The sequence below is a fragment of the Anopheles ziemanni genome, chromosome 2 (assembly GCF_943734765.1).
Source record: "Anopheles ziemanni chromosome 2, idAnoZiCoDA_A2_x.2, whole genome shotgun sequence".
NCBI lineage: Eukaryota > Metazoa > Arthropoda > Insecta > Diptera > Culicidae > Anopheles > Anopheles ziemanni.
Genome location: NC_080705.1, coordinates 85,772,564 through 85,789,921, shown reverse-complemented (window position 1 = coordinate 85,789,921; position 17,358 = coordinate 85,772,564). Strand labels below are relative to the sequence as shown.

Below are 17,358 nucleotides of genomic sequence, written 5' to 3'. Positions count from 1 at the left end.
GCATAGGCACACACTCTTGCGTTCAGGCACTGATTTACCATGAAGAAGTTTTAAAGGTTTAAATACCACTGTAATGTCGCAACCGACTCATAGTACTGCGAGGGAAATCATGGAGAAAACGGATCTCTTTGGTGAGCACTGGTTCGCCACCCGTACTCTACCGTCTACGAACACCAACTAAGCGTCTACCAGCAAGGACGGGGAAGTTTTATAACTTACCCCTGGAAAACTGGTACCGGGTACAAACCCCGGCACCAAAGGATCCCTTCTTCCTCTCGCTCACCCTCCCGAGTCGGACGTTTGGGCGTCCCCTCTCGTATTGCCCTTTGTCCCACCTTCGTTCCCGTCCACCAGAGGTTTGTTTTCCCCGATTTGTTTTCCGAACCCTACACGCTGCTAGAGTTTTTCGTACATTTTCTCTCCATTTCGTTCTCGCTTGTTCTTCTATATATGTGCTTGTCGCTTCGAAATCGGTCCCTGTATCGTCCTGCTCACCCTTTCAACTTCGCAGGGGTTGTTTGGCAACCCCTCGTTAGGATGGATCGTGCCGAGCTGGTGCTTGCGTGAGATGGAAAATCGTTACAAGGGTAGTTCTCTTCGAAGGACCTCCGTTCGGCGCACCATTCACTTGTTGGTGGAGTGCTCGATTGTTCGCGCGCCCGGTGACATGGACGCTGCTACAGGTCAGTTTCCGGGAGGTGGTATTTTCAACCGGTTTCCCCGGTCGAATGGGTGGTGGTTCGCGCGGTGACGTCTTCAAGAGCAACGAGTTATGTTTAAAAGTTATATGCTTTAATATTTTAATAACTCCGAGAAATGCTACTTTTGGAACAGAAAGTATCAAACATGAAATTAGTTAAAATCGTTGAGATTCAAATATGAGCATTAGTAAAGCATGTTTTGCCCACAGTATATGTAAGATAAATCTTTTTCTTTAGCATGAGATTGTTTTAGGTTTCCGTAGTGTTGTACACATATGAACTACAAATCATGTAAAATGTTAAAACTACATTTATCCAGAGCACAACGCTAACCTTTTTCGGGGTGTTATTTATTACGACAAGCAGGAAAAACTTACTCGCCGATTCCCTCCACCAGCTCCGGCGAGCATCAATCCAATTTCCACCAATTGGGTGGTGAGGAAAATGTCCTTTTGATGTGTTTTCCCCCAACACCCAACCAACGGCTAGACGTTTCATTTTACGAATGCTAATCACGGCCCGCGTTTCAAGGAACCCCCGCTTTGTTTGGGAAGTTCGCCCTGGCTTGGAAAAATGAACTTGAAGCTGTTGAGGCTGGTTCGGAAAACGATCACATCTCGATCTCAAGATGCCGGATAGTTTTTGCCGGAGGGGACATTTTTTCTTCCCTCCCGCCACGGGGCGGGAGTAACGATGCATTATCGAGCCTTTTTCTGCGGAGAGAGGGCTGCTAATGCTGTTGCTAATCTTGTCGGATTTATCTCGGCAGCACTTTCGCCCGCCTTGTGCCTGCGTACCGGGATAAACCGGTGGTAGCTATTGAATTTTAATGGAACTGCCATCCCATTGCGAAGTGACAAACAATTTGTAAATCGACGGTAGAGATTAGTCCATTCGGGTGCTGTCTGGAAGTTGAGACGACGAAGCGATGCGGTTCGGTAAGTGACATGTTTGTACAGAAGAGAAATTCAATAAGCATAATAACAGTTTGTGGTCATTTATAAATTGTATGTGTACGCAGAAAATCAATCAAAATTCTTTATTTCGTAAGGACATATAATTCTAGGGTTACAGTAGTTCCGCTTTTGATAATATGCTTCTTTAAAGGAGATTACTTTCTTTTATGTTTTCCTTCTTTTGGTAAGGTTTAGGAAATATTTTGACATTTTACTCAGCAATGTTGCTTTCTTCTTCTTCTTCTTCTTGGCGTAACGACCTCTTGGTCATGCCTGCCCGTTAAGGGCTTACGAGACTTGTTTCCCTGTTGTAGTACGTGGATAGTCAGTCCTCTCGTACAGGGGAGGGTCCGGTCTCGGTTGGGATTCGAACCCACGCCGTCGAGGTGGGGAGCCCCGGCGCTCATGGGCCGATTTTCTAACCGGCGCTACCGCTCGGCTGTCGCGGACCCCTAATGTTGCTTTATAATTGCATAGTTTGAAAAAAATGGAGTATCACTTACGGTTAAATCTCCAAATAAAGTCAATTTATTAAATGTTTTCATATTCATCTAACTTTGACTTCATATTCTGATAAATTTATTCAAGCTTATTAAGTGTTTTAAACTGACCTAACTTGCAATTTGTTATTTAACATATTTGTAAAAACAAAAAAATCATAACAATTAATTTAATCATTTATAGCTTCTTTAGTCATGCTGTTTGTTTAATTGTTTATCAGTTTCAATCTATGAGCGATATGATAATATTTTACTGTCATACATAAGCTTAAAGTAATATTTTGTTTAACACTACTTTTATCACCTCGTTCATGTAGGCTTTAGCAGAAAATATTACAAGAACGTTTTTTTCACTAGCAAACAATTAATTCTTGAGGAACTCAGGATTATCACATTCACATTTCTTAAACAAATTTGGTCATCTATTTTTGATATGATTTAGTAGCAAATTACTAGCACATAATGTTTCCTTCAGGCCTTTTTTCCGTTTTATATTGTGAAATCATTGACAAAATGTTTTACTTTTATTCAGATTTCGTCCTGTTCCAGTCCCATGCACTGGCATCGTTTGAACACGGTCGAACAAATATGCGTAAAATTTGCAACCCGGTACAAGTTCCATAAAAAATGTGTCCTTTTTTCATCAACCACGGCACGAGTCCTGACAGCAATGAATCAAACGATGAAACACAATAGATACACCCCGAACCCAAAAAAAAAAGTGCCACGAATCGTTCGTTCACCCTTGAAAAAGAGTCATCCGAAGGCGGTGCCGGATCAATGAAAATTGTTTGTTCTTCAACGGCCCCGCCCGGGTTTCGGAGCTATTTTATGCTGCATCATTTCTGCAACCCCTTTCGATTGTGCGTGTTTTATGTTCGGATGGCAATGTCGCCCGGGGTCAGCACTTTACGCTGATCGATGCTGATCGATGAGTCGGTACGATTCCATTTTTCCGGACGCGCTGACAAAAGTAGGCCACCGTTTGGTCGGTCGGTCCTTTTGAACGTGGGTTTTCCAAAGGTGTTCCATCCGGTATCGAGATCCAGGTTTTCTGTTGTGTGAACCCTTTGATGGCAGCGGGCTTTTTAGCACGCTTTGCCAACCTTACGACCCGCCGACAGATTGATTCGTTTCGGAATGTTTCTCGCCAAATCAATTCAAATCGGGTGTGGCACTTTTTTTTGTTTATTTGTTCGAAGTGCAAAAGATGTCCTTTTCGCAGCCGCTTTTTTCGGCACCCGCCCGTTTAACCCGTTTCCGTTGTCCCAAAATGGGACTCGGTTCGGTGGCGTAGCGAAATTTTATTTGATTTTATTGATGGTGCACATATTTTTTTACACCCGAATCGGCTAATAATTGAAAGTGATAAATTGAACGGCAGATGCTTGGTAAAATGTGGATGTTGATCACCGTTTCGTGGGCGAGTGGTTCCTGTTCCGAAGTTCTTCGAAACCTCTTTGAATCTTCCAAGCAAAAGAGTTTACGAGTGGATAAACAATGCAAAGGGATTATCCTTCTAATCTGGATTCGCTCGCGGAAGGACGATTGTCTCAAGTTTTGCTGCTTTCTTCAGAAGCAGTTTTCTTCGAAAGATATTCGGGATGTTTTATTTCCTTTTCTGAAAGGATTGAAGTGAACTTTTGATTTTCGGACACTCTTGACCGCCTCGAAGGTTTTACAAAACCCAACCAGAGGAAGCACGAAAGATGAGTCGCTGAAAGCAGTTGAGCGTTGGTCGAAAACGACAATCGAACAGGCGTTAAAGCAAACAAACAGCCACGGATAAACGGGTCCTGCTGCCGATCCGTTAACTAAGTGAGGACACGTGCGAAGCCAAACGATACATTGTTATTCCTAAACTGCTACGGTGGGTTGGACGGACCAGGAAGTCTTCGGGGGTAGCTCCCCTACAAAGTTCTCAACCCTGCCAACACCGAAGCGATGGTAGCGAAACCACTCGCACGTGTCCTGATGGCACTACAGTGAGAAGGATAATCTGCACCGAAAGGAACGGAGTGGAAGAGTTGGACCGGAAAACGGAAGCAGTGTCAGAAAGTGCAGTGTCAGGCTTCCGAGAAGGAGAGCAAAGGAAGGAAACAATTATCCGACCGGGGAGGATCATCCTGCGGATCGGCGGAAAAGCATGTGGGCAAGGTCGTGGACCTGGGTTGATTATTGTTATTATGGTTTGAATTCCTGGGAGGATACACTTCCTTCCGGAAGCGCATTTGCATACGCAAGAAATCCGATGCAAGGGTAGCAATTAGTTCTTGTGAAGGATAATTTTCACCAAAACAAAAAGTTCATATGAAAAAGATTATCTTTCGGAAAGGACCTTAAATATTATTTTTATTTTTCTATAGGAAAATTTTCGCCAAAATGTTGCTTTAAAAATTTGAAATGGTTTAAAAATTATTTCATTAGAAGAAAACAATTTGTTTCTTAATCAAACTCTATTCAAATATGCATCGCCCCCAACACCCCCATGGGACAAACTATCATGCAGTAGTTTATTTGTGTACTACCGTCCAAAACGACTAATAACTTTTATTCCACCTCTCGATAGCAATCAACATAGCAAACAATACGAAAGGCAAGAACACCTGTGACGTTCGTGCGTAGGTGTAAAGCTGACCCACCGCCACCCTCACCATCATCATCGCCATCATGCCGCTAATGCAAACATTACAGATCATAAATGGAACATATGCTCGATCTGCTCACCGTAGCATTGGCTTCGAATGGTAAACATACGGTGGGCAAACACAGTCAAACCTTTCGCGTGCTATGACACTCTCCCGAGTTGGAAAAACTTATTTTTTCGTCATAAAAAAGTTAATAGTTTGTGTCACTCATGGCGTGTGACGTGCTTAATAGGAAAGTTGAACTTTTGCGTTTTCTATTTAAGTAACAGCGATATTACAGACACATTTGTTGGAGCATTTTATATACTTGTGTGAACACATACAATATGGAGGGATGTGTATAAGAGCTGTTGTTGTGTAACTCTTCAAAGTATAAACTCATTTAAATCGTACAATTTGAAATATTTATTTCTGATAATTTTTTGTCAATTTTTTCAAATAATTTTTTTTCATTTTCATCAAAGGTGTAAAACTTAATAATAAAAATATGGGTCAGTTTATTACATACTTTTGTACCATGATTTATCGTAGAAAATTACCAAAACCCAAGTATTCAGAACATAATGTAATTAAATAGGTTTCTTTTAAATTGCTTCTTCATGTATTTTTATCAACGTTCGTTTTGAAATTATTAATTTTTTAAGTCTTGTTAAATTAATCACAAACTGATAAAATATATAACGTAAACTTTCTTTGTGTGTATCATGAAATGTTTTGCATACAAAGATTCAATTGCATGTCTGAATAATTCGCGGTTTCTCCTTTATGTTTGAAATTGATATTCCTTTTCTTTCGATGCGAACATTTTTCTAATATCACAAATATATCACAAAATATTTTTTGTGCAATATATTTTTCACGGAAAAAAGGAACATTTTTCTAATATCACTTATATTTACTTGTCGGAATAAAAAATCCACAATGATTAAAAATGCAAATGGGAATTAAACGAAAGGTCTTATTTTCTTCGCACTCCTTAACGCCTCACGATCGCTCAAGTGGTTGGCCACAGAATCGTTTCGCTACAGACGAAAACGGCTTTCCACCCTTGATAGCCCGTTGTTTAATGACATTCGTTCTACATTACCCTTTTGAGCTAATAGTGATTGTTCCAAAACCAAAGGCCTTAAAACCCAAACCAAAATCGTACCAAAACTAATGTATCGTCGTGTGTAGCTAATCGTGGCTGGAATACGGAATGCTCGTTGATGAAAATTAATTTGCATAATATTTATACATCCATCGTTTTCTCGCACCTTTTCACTTCCCTCTTCGGTATTGCACGTTTCCCTCCGAGACTTTTCACGTCCAGTTTCGGGCCAGAGTATCGAGGCAACATTGTCTTCCCCCACGAGGAGCAAAGATCCATTCTCTAGAGCAACGCATCAACACATATATACACACACAGTCACACGTTGGGCCACTTTTCCTGGCCCATTTTTCCGGACACCTCACTATCATAGCATTTTGTTCCCCCGAGAGAATGCAACGAGCTCGGGATGGCGTTGGCCCATAAATTATGCGTTGTTTTGTCAGTCGCAAATAAACATGAAAAATTTAATTTATGCAAACGATTTCGGTTCCATGGACTGATGAGCAGCGCATACCGGATTCTTCTCGTTAGTTCTCGACCTCCGATCCGTTCAACAGAGCTTATTTCTGCCGTAAGGATGGCTGGTGGAAAACATTTGCAGCGAATCAAGCGGCGGGAGACATAAAACAAATGAAATTCTTCATCATTTGCTAACGATAAAGAAATCGAAATGCATTCGGTTTATGTTATGTTTTTTTTTTTTTGCTTTCGGAATCTAGTGTTACTGTTCTTTTCCCTTTCGAGCCTATCTTTTTCGTGCGGAAGGTTTGATGTCCAACGAGGGATAGATTTGAATAACAATCACATTGGTAATGAACCTTTTGACTTTGGAGAGGCAATTTTTCATTAGCGTAAGGAAGCGTCCAGAATCAACCGAACCGGAGTGGAAAAATTTAATTAAAAACGCTCAACCACAGCCACCTTATCCGTCGGAAAATGGTACACAAGGGAGGAATCCGGATTTTCCGACCTTTTGGAAACTGGGAGCGTTCGGTTGAGGGAAAAACGTAGGGGGCGTCAATGCACAACAATGATTGCGTTTGGCTTTATGATGAGGAAATTAAATGATAGGTTACATTATCGGTTTTTTTCAAAGGGAATTTGTTGATATCGCATGAAAACACTATCGAAAGACTTCAATGCCGGTATGAATTATAATGAGACGAGCCCGTGCATAGATAATTTAAATTAACGAGTCGCCCAAACACATTTTCATTCTACCAGAGTAAATGCAACAAAAAATATTTAGAATTAAGAATCGTCATAGTATAACTAAAACAACATCAATAAAATAAAAAATCCCCATCAAAATCATGTAATGAATGGCACTAATCCGGCACGTATTTGAACTGATAAATACTTTAAAATAACATATTTTACAACACTACCCGGATTATTCCTCATCAGCCGCTCCGTAAACATACAACCCGTTACAGATCACTACAATTGAATGGGAAGCACTGGAAGGGTTTGTTCGATGTTTTGTGTGTCGGTAAAAAAAGATCGGAATCCGTTCCGCCACGTAGTTGTATGGATTGTATTTTCCTTCCGGGTTCCGCCTGTGATATGTTTTGCTTAACCTCACTGTTACTGTTTCGTTCTATCGGTTACCTTCACCGCTAGGCTGTAAAATGTGAATAAAATTCTAATTACAAGCCTTAATCCTGTCACCCGGCGCAAAACCCGCACATCGACGCGACGGTAATGAATACATTCACGGGCTAATCCTTCACTTCCTGCCGCCCGGTCGGTGCATCCATCGGGCATCGCGATCTCCTGGCGCTTCTACGAGGCGCTCTTCCGGGAAAGGGGTTGGTTCTTTTTTCAATTTTTCACTGCATCGCGCGCGCGACATGAAAAAGTATCAAAATAAATGCTACACTTCGATGAACGATGGAAGGGTGCGCAAACAAGGGTAGGCGCATAAGGGGGAGTAAATTATCAATCCCCTTTTTTTGTTGATGTTGTTGTTGTTGCTACCCCTTTCCACTGGCGGTAGAGTAAGTGCTCTAGTTTTCGTAGCCAGCAAATGTGGATTTTAGGTGTAATAAAAAGTTCCTGTTTTTCTTTGCTGAATTGATTTTTACGGAAAATGTGAAACCTTGAAAAGTTGAAAATCTACGAAAATTCTAGCGAATATTCTGTTAATTTATAAAATTTTCCAACACCAAGGAATGTTTGTGACAATTTAACAGAACGAGTAGTTTAAGTTTCCATTGAAAAGCTATCAAAGACACCGTTGATATCGCATTAAAAATCCTTCCACAAAACAATCCAACGAACTTTTCAACTAACCCAACCCAAGGCTACTGTAAACACGCGTTTGTTGTACCAAAAACTACACGTGTTCCGGAACGGACATCCCCTATCTGACTTTCTCCTTGATAGAGGATCGCTTCCCTGTCCCCCTGGCCTCACCTCACGATCGGTATTTGAAGAGTCCTCTTCCTCTCAGCTGCCCGTACCGTTGAACGTGTGTATGTTTTTCATTCCTAAACCAATCCTTCTCCCTCTCTCACTTTCGCGCGCACGAGCAGGATTTTCCTCCGCCGACAGTTATTGCTACTCTATCAAAAGTTAAACAAATGCAGCAGTAACCCCGAAACGCAAACCCTGTGTGCAACCGTTTGGCAACCCCTTTTTTGCCGGAGGGCCTCTACGTTCTACTCGCATTGTCCCAGTTTACCAGTTTAAAGTTGTGAAAAAGTAAAACCCGCCTGCACCGGCTCGGAAGCGGAGTGGGCAAGGAAAAATCGACCATCCATCCCGTTCACTGCCCGGTTTTTCCTACCTATCAGTGGATGTAGTTTATCTCCCTTTTACTTGAATGCATCCCAAAGGGAGAGAGGGTTGAGATATAGGGTGTAAAAAAAATAATGTCATAAAATCACATAAACCCGCCGCCGGAGCATAAAATCGTTCAAGTACAACAAAGGCACACACAAGAAGAAAAAAACCTCCGCACCGTTAATGTCGAAAAAATTATGTTAGTTTTCCCGACCGCCGCGCTTACTCCTCCACGAGAAGGACACATACACACACGCACACACACATACTTGGGACAAGATCGAAATGCAAAAACAATTGCTGCACTGTTTTTCCCGGGTTTTTTTTTTGTTTGGAAGCAAAGGGCTAATCGACTGCATTGGGGCATCGTTCGAATGTGGGTAGAAGTTTTCCACCTCCCTCGGGGCATAACCCCATGCAAGGGGACAAGAGGAAACTTGAACTAGGGGTGTGGCGGAGGGGGAAAAACCCATAAATTTCATCGCAATCATAATCGGTACCCGGGGGTACGTCACGGGACATGCGAAACGGGTTAACGGATTTCTGAAACTGCCGAAGGATATCCTTTAATGGTGATGGTGACCAACCCTGCGAACGCCATCATAACCGCGGTGCATCGGATTTGCACCAGAGAGGCATTGAAACAATGATAGGAGGAAAAATAAAAAGAAATCAAATAATTACGATTCCTCAGGACGCGGTGTGTGCACTGGACGCTAACGAGGACCTCTTGTCGTGTCCGTGGACAGTTTGACGAGATTATTGTCGTTTGATGGCGGTAGGGTCGAGCTTAGACATCGCTTCACGAGGTGCCAACTAGCAATAACGGCTAAAACGTTGAGAGACAAGGGGAAACCCGACAATATTTAACTTGAGTAAAAAAAACTTAAAGCTTGAGTGTAAAAAGGACGATTTTTGTATTGTTCAAGATTACGAAAAATGTGGGTGGCAAAAACAAAGAATAAATTTATACGATGCTAAACGAAGGAGGAAATTTAAATGGTAGTTAATGTTTATAGCTGATAGTACGGCGATGTTTATCAAGCCTATCATTCACCCCACACTTGGGCGATATTCAATTAAGCCATACAAATTGGTAGCGTTACGATATTATGTACACTAGCAAACAGTAACTGTTGGTAAATATTGAAAGTATTGCACTGGGAATTTTCCTGCGTTGGCCACCGTTTAGCATAGTGCTGATGGGAAATCGATCCATCATCGTTCGTGTCGTAAAAATAATCCTACGTGGGGAGTGCTAACAGGCACTCCACGGATCTGTGGATTTCCCATTGCACGGAACGAAAGGGTTGCTGAAGATGGGGAGGGGAAGTGATTGTGGTGCAGGTGTTATTGAGGAACACCTTGAAAACACAGTTTAATCAACATAGAAAATATAAGAAGGATTATAAATTACATCTAAATAATTAGGTTCGGAAGATGAAACACGCTTAAACGTATTAAATTTAATATGTCGCATATGCTTTCATAAAAAAATTCCTCGTTTAAAATCCGTCATCCATGCGATCGTTTAAGATTGTTGCATCGAAGCTATTGCAGATAGAGTGGTGTAGAGTTGTATCTAATGAATCTTTTCGTGAGATTCAGTCATATTAATAATCCATCACCCAAGTCTCATTCGAATTGATCAATGTATCTTTCAAAATAACTATCTCAAAACAATCAATCGACTAAATCATAAATCAACAAACTATCATAATTCTTAATACTTCGTCATTGATCAATGAATATCCGGGTATCTTCGTGAATTTTTAGAGATTCATCGACATCCCTTTTTATTATTACCCCTTTGTCATTGATCAATGAATATGCAGGTATCTTCTAGTTTTTTTAGAGATTCATCGACTCCTCTTTTTGAGATTCAGATTCCAAACCAATTAATTCCAAACCAATCTAAATCCGAATCTGGGTTACCCAACTCTATAAAGAAGCTACAAGCAATTTTAGACAAATCTGACAGCAACCGTTGTTGTTTACCGACATTTCCAGAACATCTGTGAATCAGTCGCGTGTGGTTTGTGCGTTAGTGCTTTTGTGATCGAATTTATCGTGCTAGTGAGTAACAAAAATGTCTGATGACGAAGGAAAATTCGATACCATTCTGTTCGCGATGGCAGAACAGCATCCCGGTGGTGTGCCAGAGGTAAATACGACGAGAATGCTACATCATCGAACCGCACATAACCTTACTATTTCATTTTGCCGCCGGTACGCTTTCCTCCGGTCTTCACAGATGCTTGCAACAATCGCCGGATTTCTAAACAGAAAGACTGATTTCTTCGTCGGTGGCGAAGATTGCGATTGGGAAAAACTGGTGTTGAAAATATTCCGCAATGAGGCGAATAAAGCGCAGGAGGTTGCGCGAAAGAAGCGCCAGCAGCGTGAGGAGGAAGAAAGGCGTCGTCAGGAGGTGCTGCGCAAGAAGCGCGAAGAGGAAGAACAGAGTAAAACGGCCACGATAACCGAGCTTACGGATGAGGAGGCCGAGCAGCTCCAGAAAGAGCTCGACGCGAAAAAGTAGGTCTATGGATATATTATTGATCGGTGGTTGCTATGGCTGCGGCACGGCATATCAGATTGCTAACGTACCTACTTTTGTGATTGTAGGAAAAAAGTGAGTGAACCGGAACCCGAACCTTCCAGTAGCGGTAAGGACAGTGAAGATAAGAAAGCAGAAAGTGACTCAGAAGATATAGAACCAGGCGATGAAGGTAAGTTAAAACCGAACCGGGGCAACGGCTGCGATCTAGACAACTATAAATGGACACAGACGCTGCAAGAAATCGAGGTATGCATTATGGGACTAACAATAGCAATCTCCTAACCCCATGGTTTCCCCGATGCTTTTCGGTCGTCTGTCATATCTCTACGCCCTGTACTTTCCCCTCATTTTACAGTTGCGTGTTCCGTTCGATGTAAAGTTCACACTGAAAGCAAAAGATGTCGTGGTTAATATTCAAAGGAAGACCCTTAAGGTCGGTCTCAAAGGTCACCCGCCAGTGATTGACGGTGAGCTGCATAGTGAGATCAAAATAGAGGATTCCCTCTGGCATCTGGACAAAAATACGGTGGTGGTAACTTTCGAGAAGATCAATCAGATGTCCTGGTGGGAGCGACTGGTAACGACAGATCCGGTCATAAATACGCGCAAAATTAATCCCGAATCGTCAAAGTTGTCCGATCTGGACGGATCGACGCGCAGCATGGTCGAAAAGATGATGTACGACCAGCGCCAGAAGGAGATGGGCCTGCCGACGAGCGACGAGCAAAAGAAGCAGGAGGTGTTGAAAAAGTAATGTTGATATTGGCTGATTTCTTAGTGGTTTCCATCGAGTCAATAACATAACCCATATCTCTTTACCCGCCAGGTTTATGGAACAACATCCTGAGATGGACTTTTCCAAATGTAAATTTAACTAAAACCTGCACGTTTCCTGTGGATCTGTGAAAAAATATGCCCCGAGTCTTATAAGAATTATACGGCATTGAACGGTAGTGAGCTGGCTTACGTTCCATTTTTGTTTTGGACCATTTTGTCAGTCGGTTCCGGAAAGGGGGTAGAATTGCGCACGTAAACTTTTGTGGTTGTAAAGGCTTACCATTCATGAGCGCTTTTAGTCGCCCATTCGGCACCCGTTCACGTATTATAATATTTGACTTAAAATATGATATAAGCAATAGAACTTCGTCTTGTTAAACAATTTTCATCAGTAACATCGATTTTTTTATTGCCCAGAGAAAGAAATATCGCATGATTGTAGTTGGTCGTAATTAGAACTCAATTAGTTTCTTTCATGTATTGCTTATTTAAGAAAAAACACATTATTAAAGATTTTCATGTATTGCTTTATCCTCTCATCATAATTTAAATAATTTAATAAATATCACAGAACTGAATCAGTGAAAATCAGGATTGAAAGAGGAATGGTAGAGTAAACAAAGGCAAAGACAAAAGATAGTGGGGGGGGCTCCTTGAAAGGAATTGGGTTTTCGAAGGAGAGGAGAGGATTATATGGTAGGCACTAGTGGAACTGCGCCATCCCAGGCTATGTGAGAGGCACATTTGCCAAATCGTAGGATGTGCAAAACAATGACCCATCCCGACCACTCATTACTTAAATCGAACTAAAACTAACACCTATTGCGTGTTTTATCTTTGTTTCCCTTCGTGGAGAGAAAGATGTGGGACATAGGGGTTGTAGTTAAACCCACGTCAAGGAAATGAAATCATTTAATAGTAGCTTTTTTCTCGAGCTTTTTTCTTTAATGTTAACAGGAAACTAAGAAGGTATACATGCGCCTTCCCCCTTCAAACCGTGTCGGTTTGGGGAAGAATTTGCTTCCTAACGGTAATTGGTCCTCTGCGTCACAGTCGTGTGACACAATGGGAATATATATAGAGGGGTATCTAGTGGCTAAAAGTCTTCTCCAAGTAATTAAGTACAATTTATTCCATATGGCAACGATTTGTTGCAGACCGGCAGCGCTAAATCTATCAGTTTCGTTTGCTTATATCTACTGCGAAAATCCATGTCCATTGGAAGTCCATCGGGGATGGATCCGGGGGTGATCCTCTTGTTTTCCTTGTGAACTTTTATGAAGGAAATGAAATGCTACTTTGGCATTTCTCTTGCTCGCACTGGAACGGGAATTTTATAGGCGAAGGAAGAAAAAAGGAAATCATTAGTTTATATGACCTTAGATGGTTTTTGGCTGACGTTGCTACTTACTTTCGAGCAGAAAAACGGCCGAACAGATACCGATCATGAATATGATGCTCATCGTTACGATCAGTATCGTGATCTGATGGCCGCTGGAACAGATACCGCTCTTCATGACGCGCTGCGGTCCGCCGATCCCGTTCACCATGGTAAAGTGCGTTGAGCTAGCCATCGATACCGAATCCGGATCCTTGCCCTTTAGCGACCGGAACGGCGAAACGAGGCTCGGTGCAGCACCGCCGCCGGCACCGGGGCCACTTCCGGCCAGCTGCTGTTCGCTTCCATTACCGCTGGCCTCTTCGTCGCCCTCGTCGATGGAAATTTCATCGATCGGCACGATCGTGCTGGTAGCCAGCTGAAGCTGGTGCTGCAGCTGCACGTCTTTCCGGTAGTCGATGGCGGCACGATCGGCCGGATGTACACCATCGTCGGCGGCGTCGTCCTCGTCGTCTTCGATGGCTTCGTGCGGCAGGAGGATGTTGCTGTTGTAGCGCGATCGACGACCGAGCGTTCCGTGATGGGGTACCAGCTCGAGCGTCGAGGAAAGGTATCGCTCCAGCGTACGGCTGCTGCCGGCACCTGGCAGCTTGGAGTTGCCGCCGGAACCGGACACCGGTTTGCGGTGTATTTTGGCAAAGTTCTCAAGGTTTGCTACCGTCAGCAGTAGCGACCCGGATGATGCACTCTGGAAAGTCAGTGGAGAGAAGAATACATACAATGCATACCATCAACAAATGTCCAACGTTTTGGAGGATTTCACTTACATGTGTACTATTATTACTATCAGTGGAACCCTGCGATGAGCGGGATCCTCGTTTGGGGCCCTTTCGATGCTGCCCCCGTTCATCCTCCACAACGACACGCTCTAACGTTCTGCTCCCACTGTAACCGCGGCCTCCGGTTTGCCCAAATGTTAAAGGCTTCCCGTACGTCATCCCCTGATGATGAGCCTGGTTTGCCGCCAGTTGCCGGGACAATTTCTTGCTGCGATCGAGCGTGTAGTACCCGTAGTATGCTCCCTTGGCGATGGCCGCCGATTGGTTGTAGTCGTCGAATCGGTGCCGCGCGTCCTCCAACTGGGCCACGTTCAAGCTCGCCAGCTGGTGCACGCTATGCCGGCGCCTTTGTCGTCGATCGTACTCCAGCGACCGATAGGTTGGTTCCACAAAGTACGGCAATCGTCCACCACCACCACCACCGGGGAAGTCGTCTCCGTAGCCATCGTCCAGTTCGGCGGGCTGATGATGGAGGTACTCGCCGTGGTGCATGAAGCTTCTGTTGGCGTAACCTGCCCTTCGCAGCCGGCGGAGGCTGTTGGTTCGCTCGGACACGATGGCATTGGCATTGACGGGGGTATCGAAATAATTATAGGTTCCGCTACCGGATGGCGCAGTGGGCACCATTGCCGGTCCAGGAGCTGCTAGATACTTCTGTTGCTTATGCTTCGCTGGCTGCTGCGGCTGTGGCTGTTGTTGTTGTTGTTGATGTGGGTTGGACTGTGCCGAACTACTGCTGCCAGAGAGGGAGCCTAGTGAGGCTCGAGCGGCCTCCCAACTGTTAGTCATCTGGGGAAGGAAAAAACAATTTATAGTTCAGAAACATTCAGTATACAGGTAGGAGTGTTTTGGTATTTATAAGTGAACATAGTTTGTTTGGTTATTAAATTACATAAACACAATTAAATGTAGATACCAAAGAAACGCATCGAATAATTAAAATTTAAATTAAATTAAAAATAATTTTTACGTAACTGTTAGTCTTCTGAACAAATAGCATGTCAGTGCAATGCTTTATTTCTGATTTCGTGGTGATCACTCGGTCTGGGATTCTTTAACAGAACTTTTAATAGTACGCTATATCGGTTACTTGAGGTACCAAGTTTTCTTAAGTACATTAGGTTAGTACTCCCGTAACACTTTGACTGCCAATGACCCACATAGTAGGGGGCAGGCAATTCCGATCTTGACATGAAACTATTGTAGTAATACACTAAAAAAGAAGAAGGTCATATCATTCGCAAAAAATCATCCTTAGGGAAGCGTAGTCTATTTGTTAATTGTGTAAAAATAAGCCTTGGTATTTGAGGGGCAAACGAATTGTTAAGCATAACCTAAAGACTTCTTACCAAATCAGTGATAGTGGAATGCTTTATTACTGATTTTCCGGTAGTGATAAAGTCAGCAATTTTTTGTACTAAATAGAACGAAAAATTCGGTCCTTGTGGTGCAAAGTTAGCTTAAGGACTTCATCAATTATGGGAGTCCTCCCACAAAGACAAATCTAAACGAGACAAGGAAAATATACCCATAACATAGCTGTAGCATAGAAAAGATCAAAATTCATATCAATACTGAATTGATAAACATTAAACTCCAAATGCTTGTTGTACAGTTTAATTTAAAAAACCACATGAGCAATAGCAACAGAACAAAACATGTGTTTTTCCACGGTGTCTAGCGAACGATTTAATTTACGCCATTTTTCTGATCGTGATTGAAACACGGCAATTCAATAATAACCACTTAGCTTGTTTTAACCCGGCATGATCAAATTGTCCGAAGCACGAAAAAGGGACGCTAACGACAAGTATGCACTTTTGCTCCGTTTATTTTTGTTTTGTTTTTGTTTACAGACAATCTAGTTTTCAGTGCAAAACGAATGCCCTATCTATCTGCCCCTGGGTCCTTATTGGAATGGCAGAATTACAGAAACAAACAAATCGCTTGCCATTATGTTTAGCAAACACCACCATCCGGACACATGCCCCCAATTACGTCCGACGCCCCGTTAGCACAGTGCGTCGCTGGTAGCGACCAATCCTTCAAGAAGTCATAAACCACGGCATTGCACGCTTGCATCCGCACGTAGCCACACGATTGTGTGCCCCGTTTGCAGCATCGAGTGCACCGGGACAACGATATTCGAATGGGGCACCTCTATGAGTCAGCGTCCCGTATCCATCCAGCGAATAATGGTGGCTTGCGGGGCCTGCCTTGGAGTTGCACACAAAGCAGTGCGACCTCCTTGCCGAAAAGAAGGTCCGGCTCGAGTGGAGCTGATCGTAATGTCATTACCCGGCCACACCTTGGCCCGAACGGCGGCGGCGACGGACACTGCCTGCCGTATGGCACTCGCGAACGTGTACGTGTTTACGCCCGTGGCACCTTCCAAGTGGTCAATATAAATTAAACAATTAATCGCAACCGACCAGCCAGGGGAAGAGAGCCACAGACACGGGATTAAAACAACGCGTTGCCTCCAGTCGGATCGTTGGAGCTGCACAGCGTCATGGGATATTATCCGCCCCCCGAGAGGAATGGTCCGTGTCCCGGTTTATATTACGGCATGCCCGACCCGAAAACAGCTGCGACTTATGATTGCGTGAGCTATAGCATGTGTTGTGTGTTGCGCAATCGACGGCGTCGTCTCATGGTCACATTACTCGGCGTTTATGCAGACCGCAGGCCGGTAACCACTTGACACTCCTGCACCGGAGTTCCTTGTTCTTTCGCTCTCACTTTTGTATCTCTTTTCGTATCGTTTCATACAGCTGCACGTAGCGGAATATGAAGTGAAGGGTAGAGAATGGTGTCGCTTCGGTTTGTTTTTCGTAAAGGATCACCAGTTCCTGTAGGCACCGAAGCACTTCCGTCGATTGTGGCTCGGTGCTCTGAAGAACGCTTCAACACATGGATGACCACTACGATGGAGCGGACCAATCCGTAGTGGTCAGTGAGGCAGGTTGTGCTGTCCGACCGTGTGTGGCTTATTGGCTTTGGCTGGCGCTTATGTGTTGTGTTGCGTTAAATGCCGCCAGTTGCTACTGGTTTATTTTCAGAAGGACCCTCTCCGAACTCGGCTCGGCTAATGAACGACCTTGTGCGTTTGAAGTTTTTGGAGTACGCTTCTACGTCCGCAAGCACTTCTTCCG

At 43.4% G+C, this 17,358-nt stretch overlaps 2 protein-coding genes across 2 annotated transcripts; one reads left to right on the top strand and one right to left on the bottom strand.

Moving 5' to 3' along the window:
• The first annotated feature begins 10,674 nt into the window (after window positions 1-10,674).
• Window positions 10,675-12,147, top strand: LOC131294683 (nuclear migration protein nudC). The gene is made up of 5 exons (XM_058322730.1): window positions 10,675-10,849; window positions 10,940-11,223; window positions 11,314-11,494; window positions 11,604-11,998; window positions 12,075-12,147. The coding sequence occupies exons 1-5, from the start codon at window positions 10,775-10,777 to the stop codon at window positions 12,124-12,126; spliced, it is 987 nt and encodes a 328-aa protein (XP_058178713.1). The 5' UTR covers window positions 10,675-10,774; the 3' UTR covers window positions 12,127-12,147.
• A 1,172-nt stretch (window positions 12,148-13,319) lies between these two features.
• LOC131281664 (uncharacterized) lies at window positions 13,320-14,992 on the bottom strand. Its single transcript, XM_058311010.1, has 3 exons — window positions 14,192-14,992; window positions 13,437-14,112; window positions 13,320-13,345 (listed from the first exon to the last, which is right to left on the bottom strand). The coding sequence occupies exons 1-3, from the start codon at window positions 14,990-14,992 to the stop codon at window positions 13,320-13,322; spliced, it is 1,503 nt and encodes a 500-aa protein (XP_058166993.1).
• Between the last annotated feature and the right edge of the window lie 2,366 nt (window positions 14,993-17,358).

Excerpts from the sequence above, each read along its gene's own strand:
- LOC131294683 (XM_058322730.1), top strand. The coding sequence starts at position 10,775 with ATGTCTGATGACGAAGGAAAATTCGATACCATTCTGTTCGCGATGGCA. Across the intron at positions 11,495-11,603 it reads AGACGCTGCAAGAAATCGAG|TTGCGTGTTCCGTTCGATGT; the intron begins GTATGCATTATG and ends CTCATTTTACAG. Across the intron at positions 11,999-12,074 it reads AAGCAGGAGGTGTTGAAAAA|GTTTATGGAACAACATCCTG; the intron begins GTAATGTTGATA and ends TTTACCCGCCAG.
- LOC131281664 (XM_058311010.1), bottom strand. The coding sequence starts at position 14,992 with ATGACTAACAGTTGGGAGGCCGCTCGAGCCTCACTAGGCTCCCTCTCT. Across the intron at positions 14,113-14,191 it reads ATAGTAATAATAGTACACAT|AGTGCATCATCCGGGTCGCT; the intron begins GTAAGTGAAATC and ends CTGACTTTCCAG. Across the intron at positions 13,346-13,436 it reads GGCCGTTTTTCTGCTCGAAA|TGCGAGCAAGAGAAATGCCA; the intron begins GTAAGTAGCAAC and ends TTCCCGTTCCAG.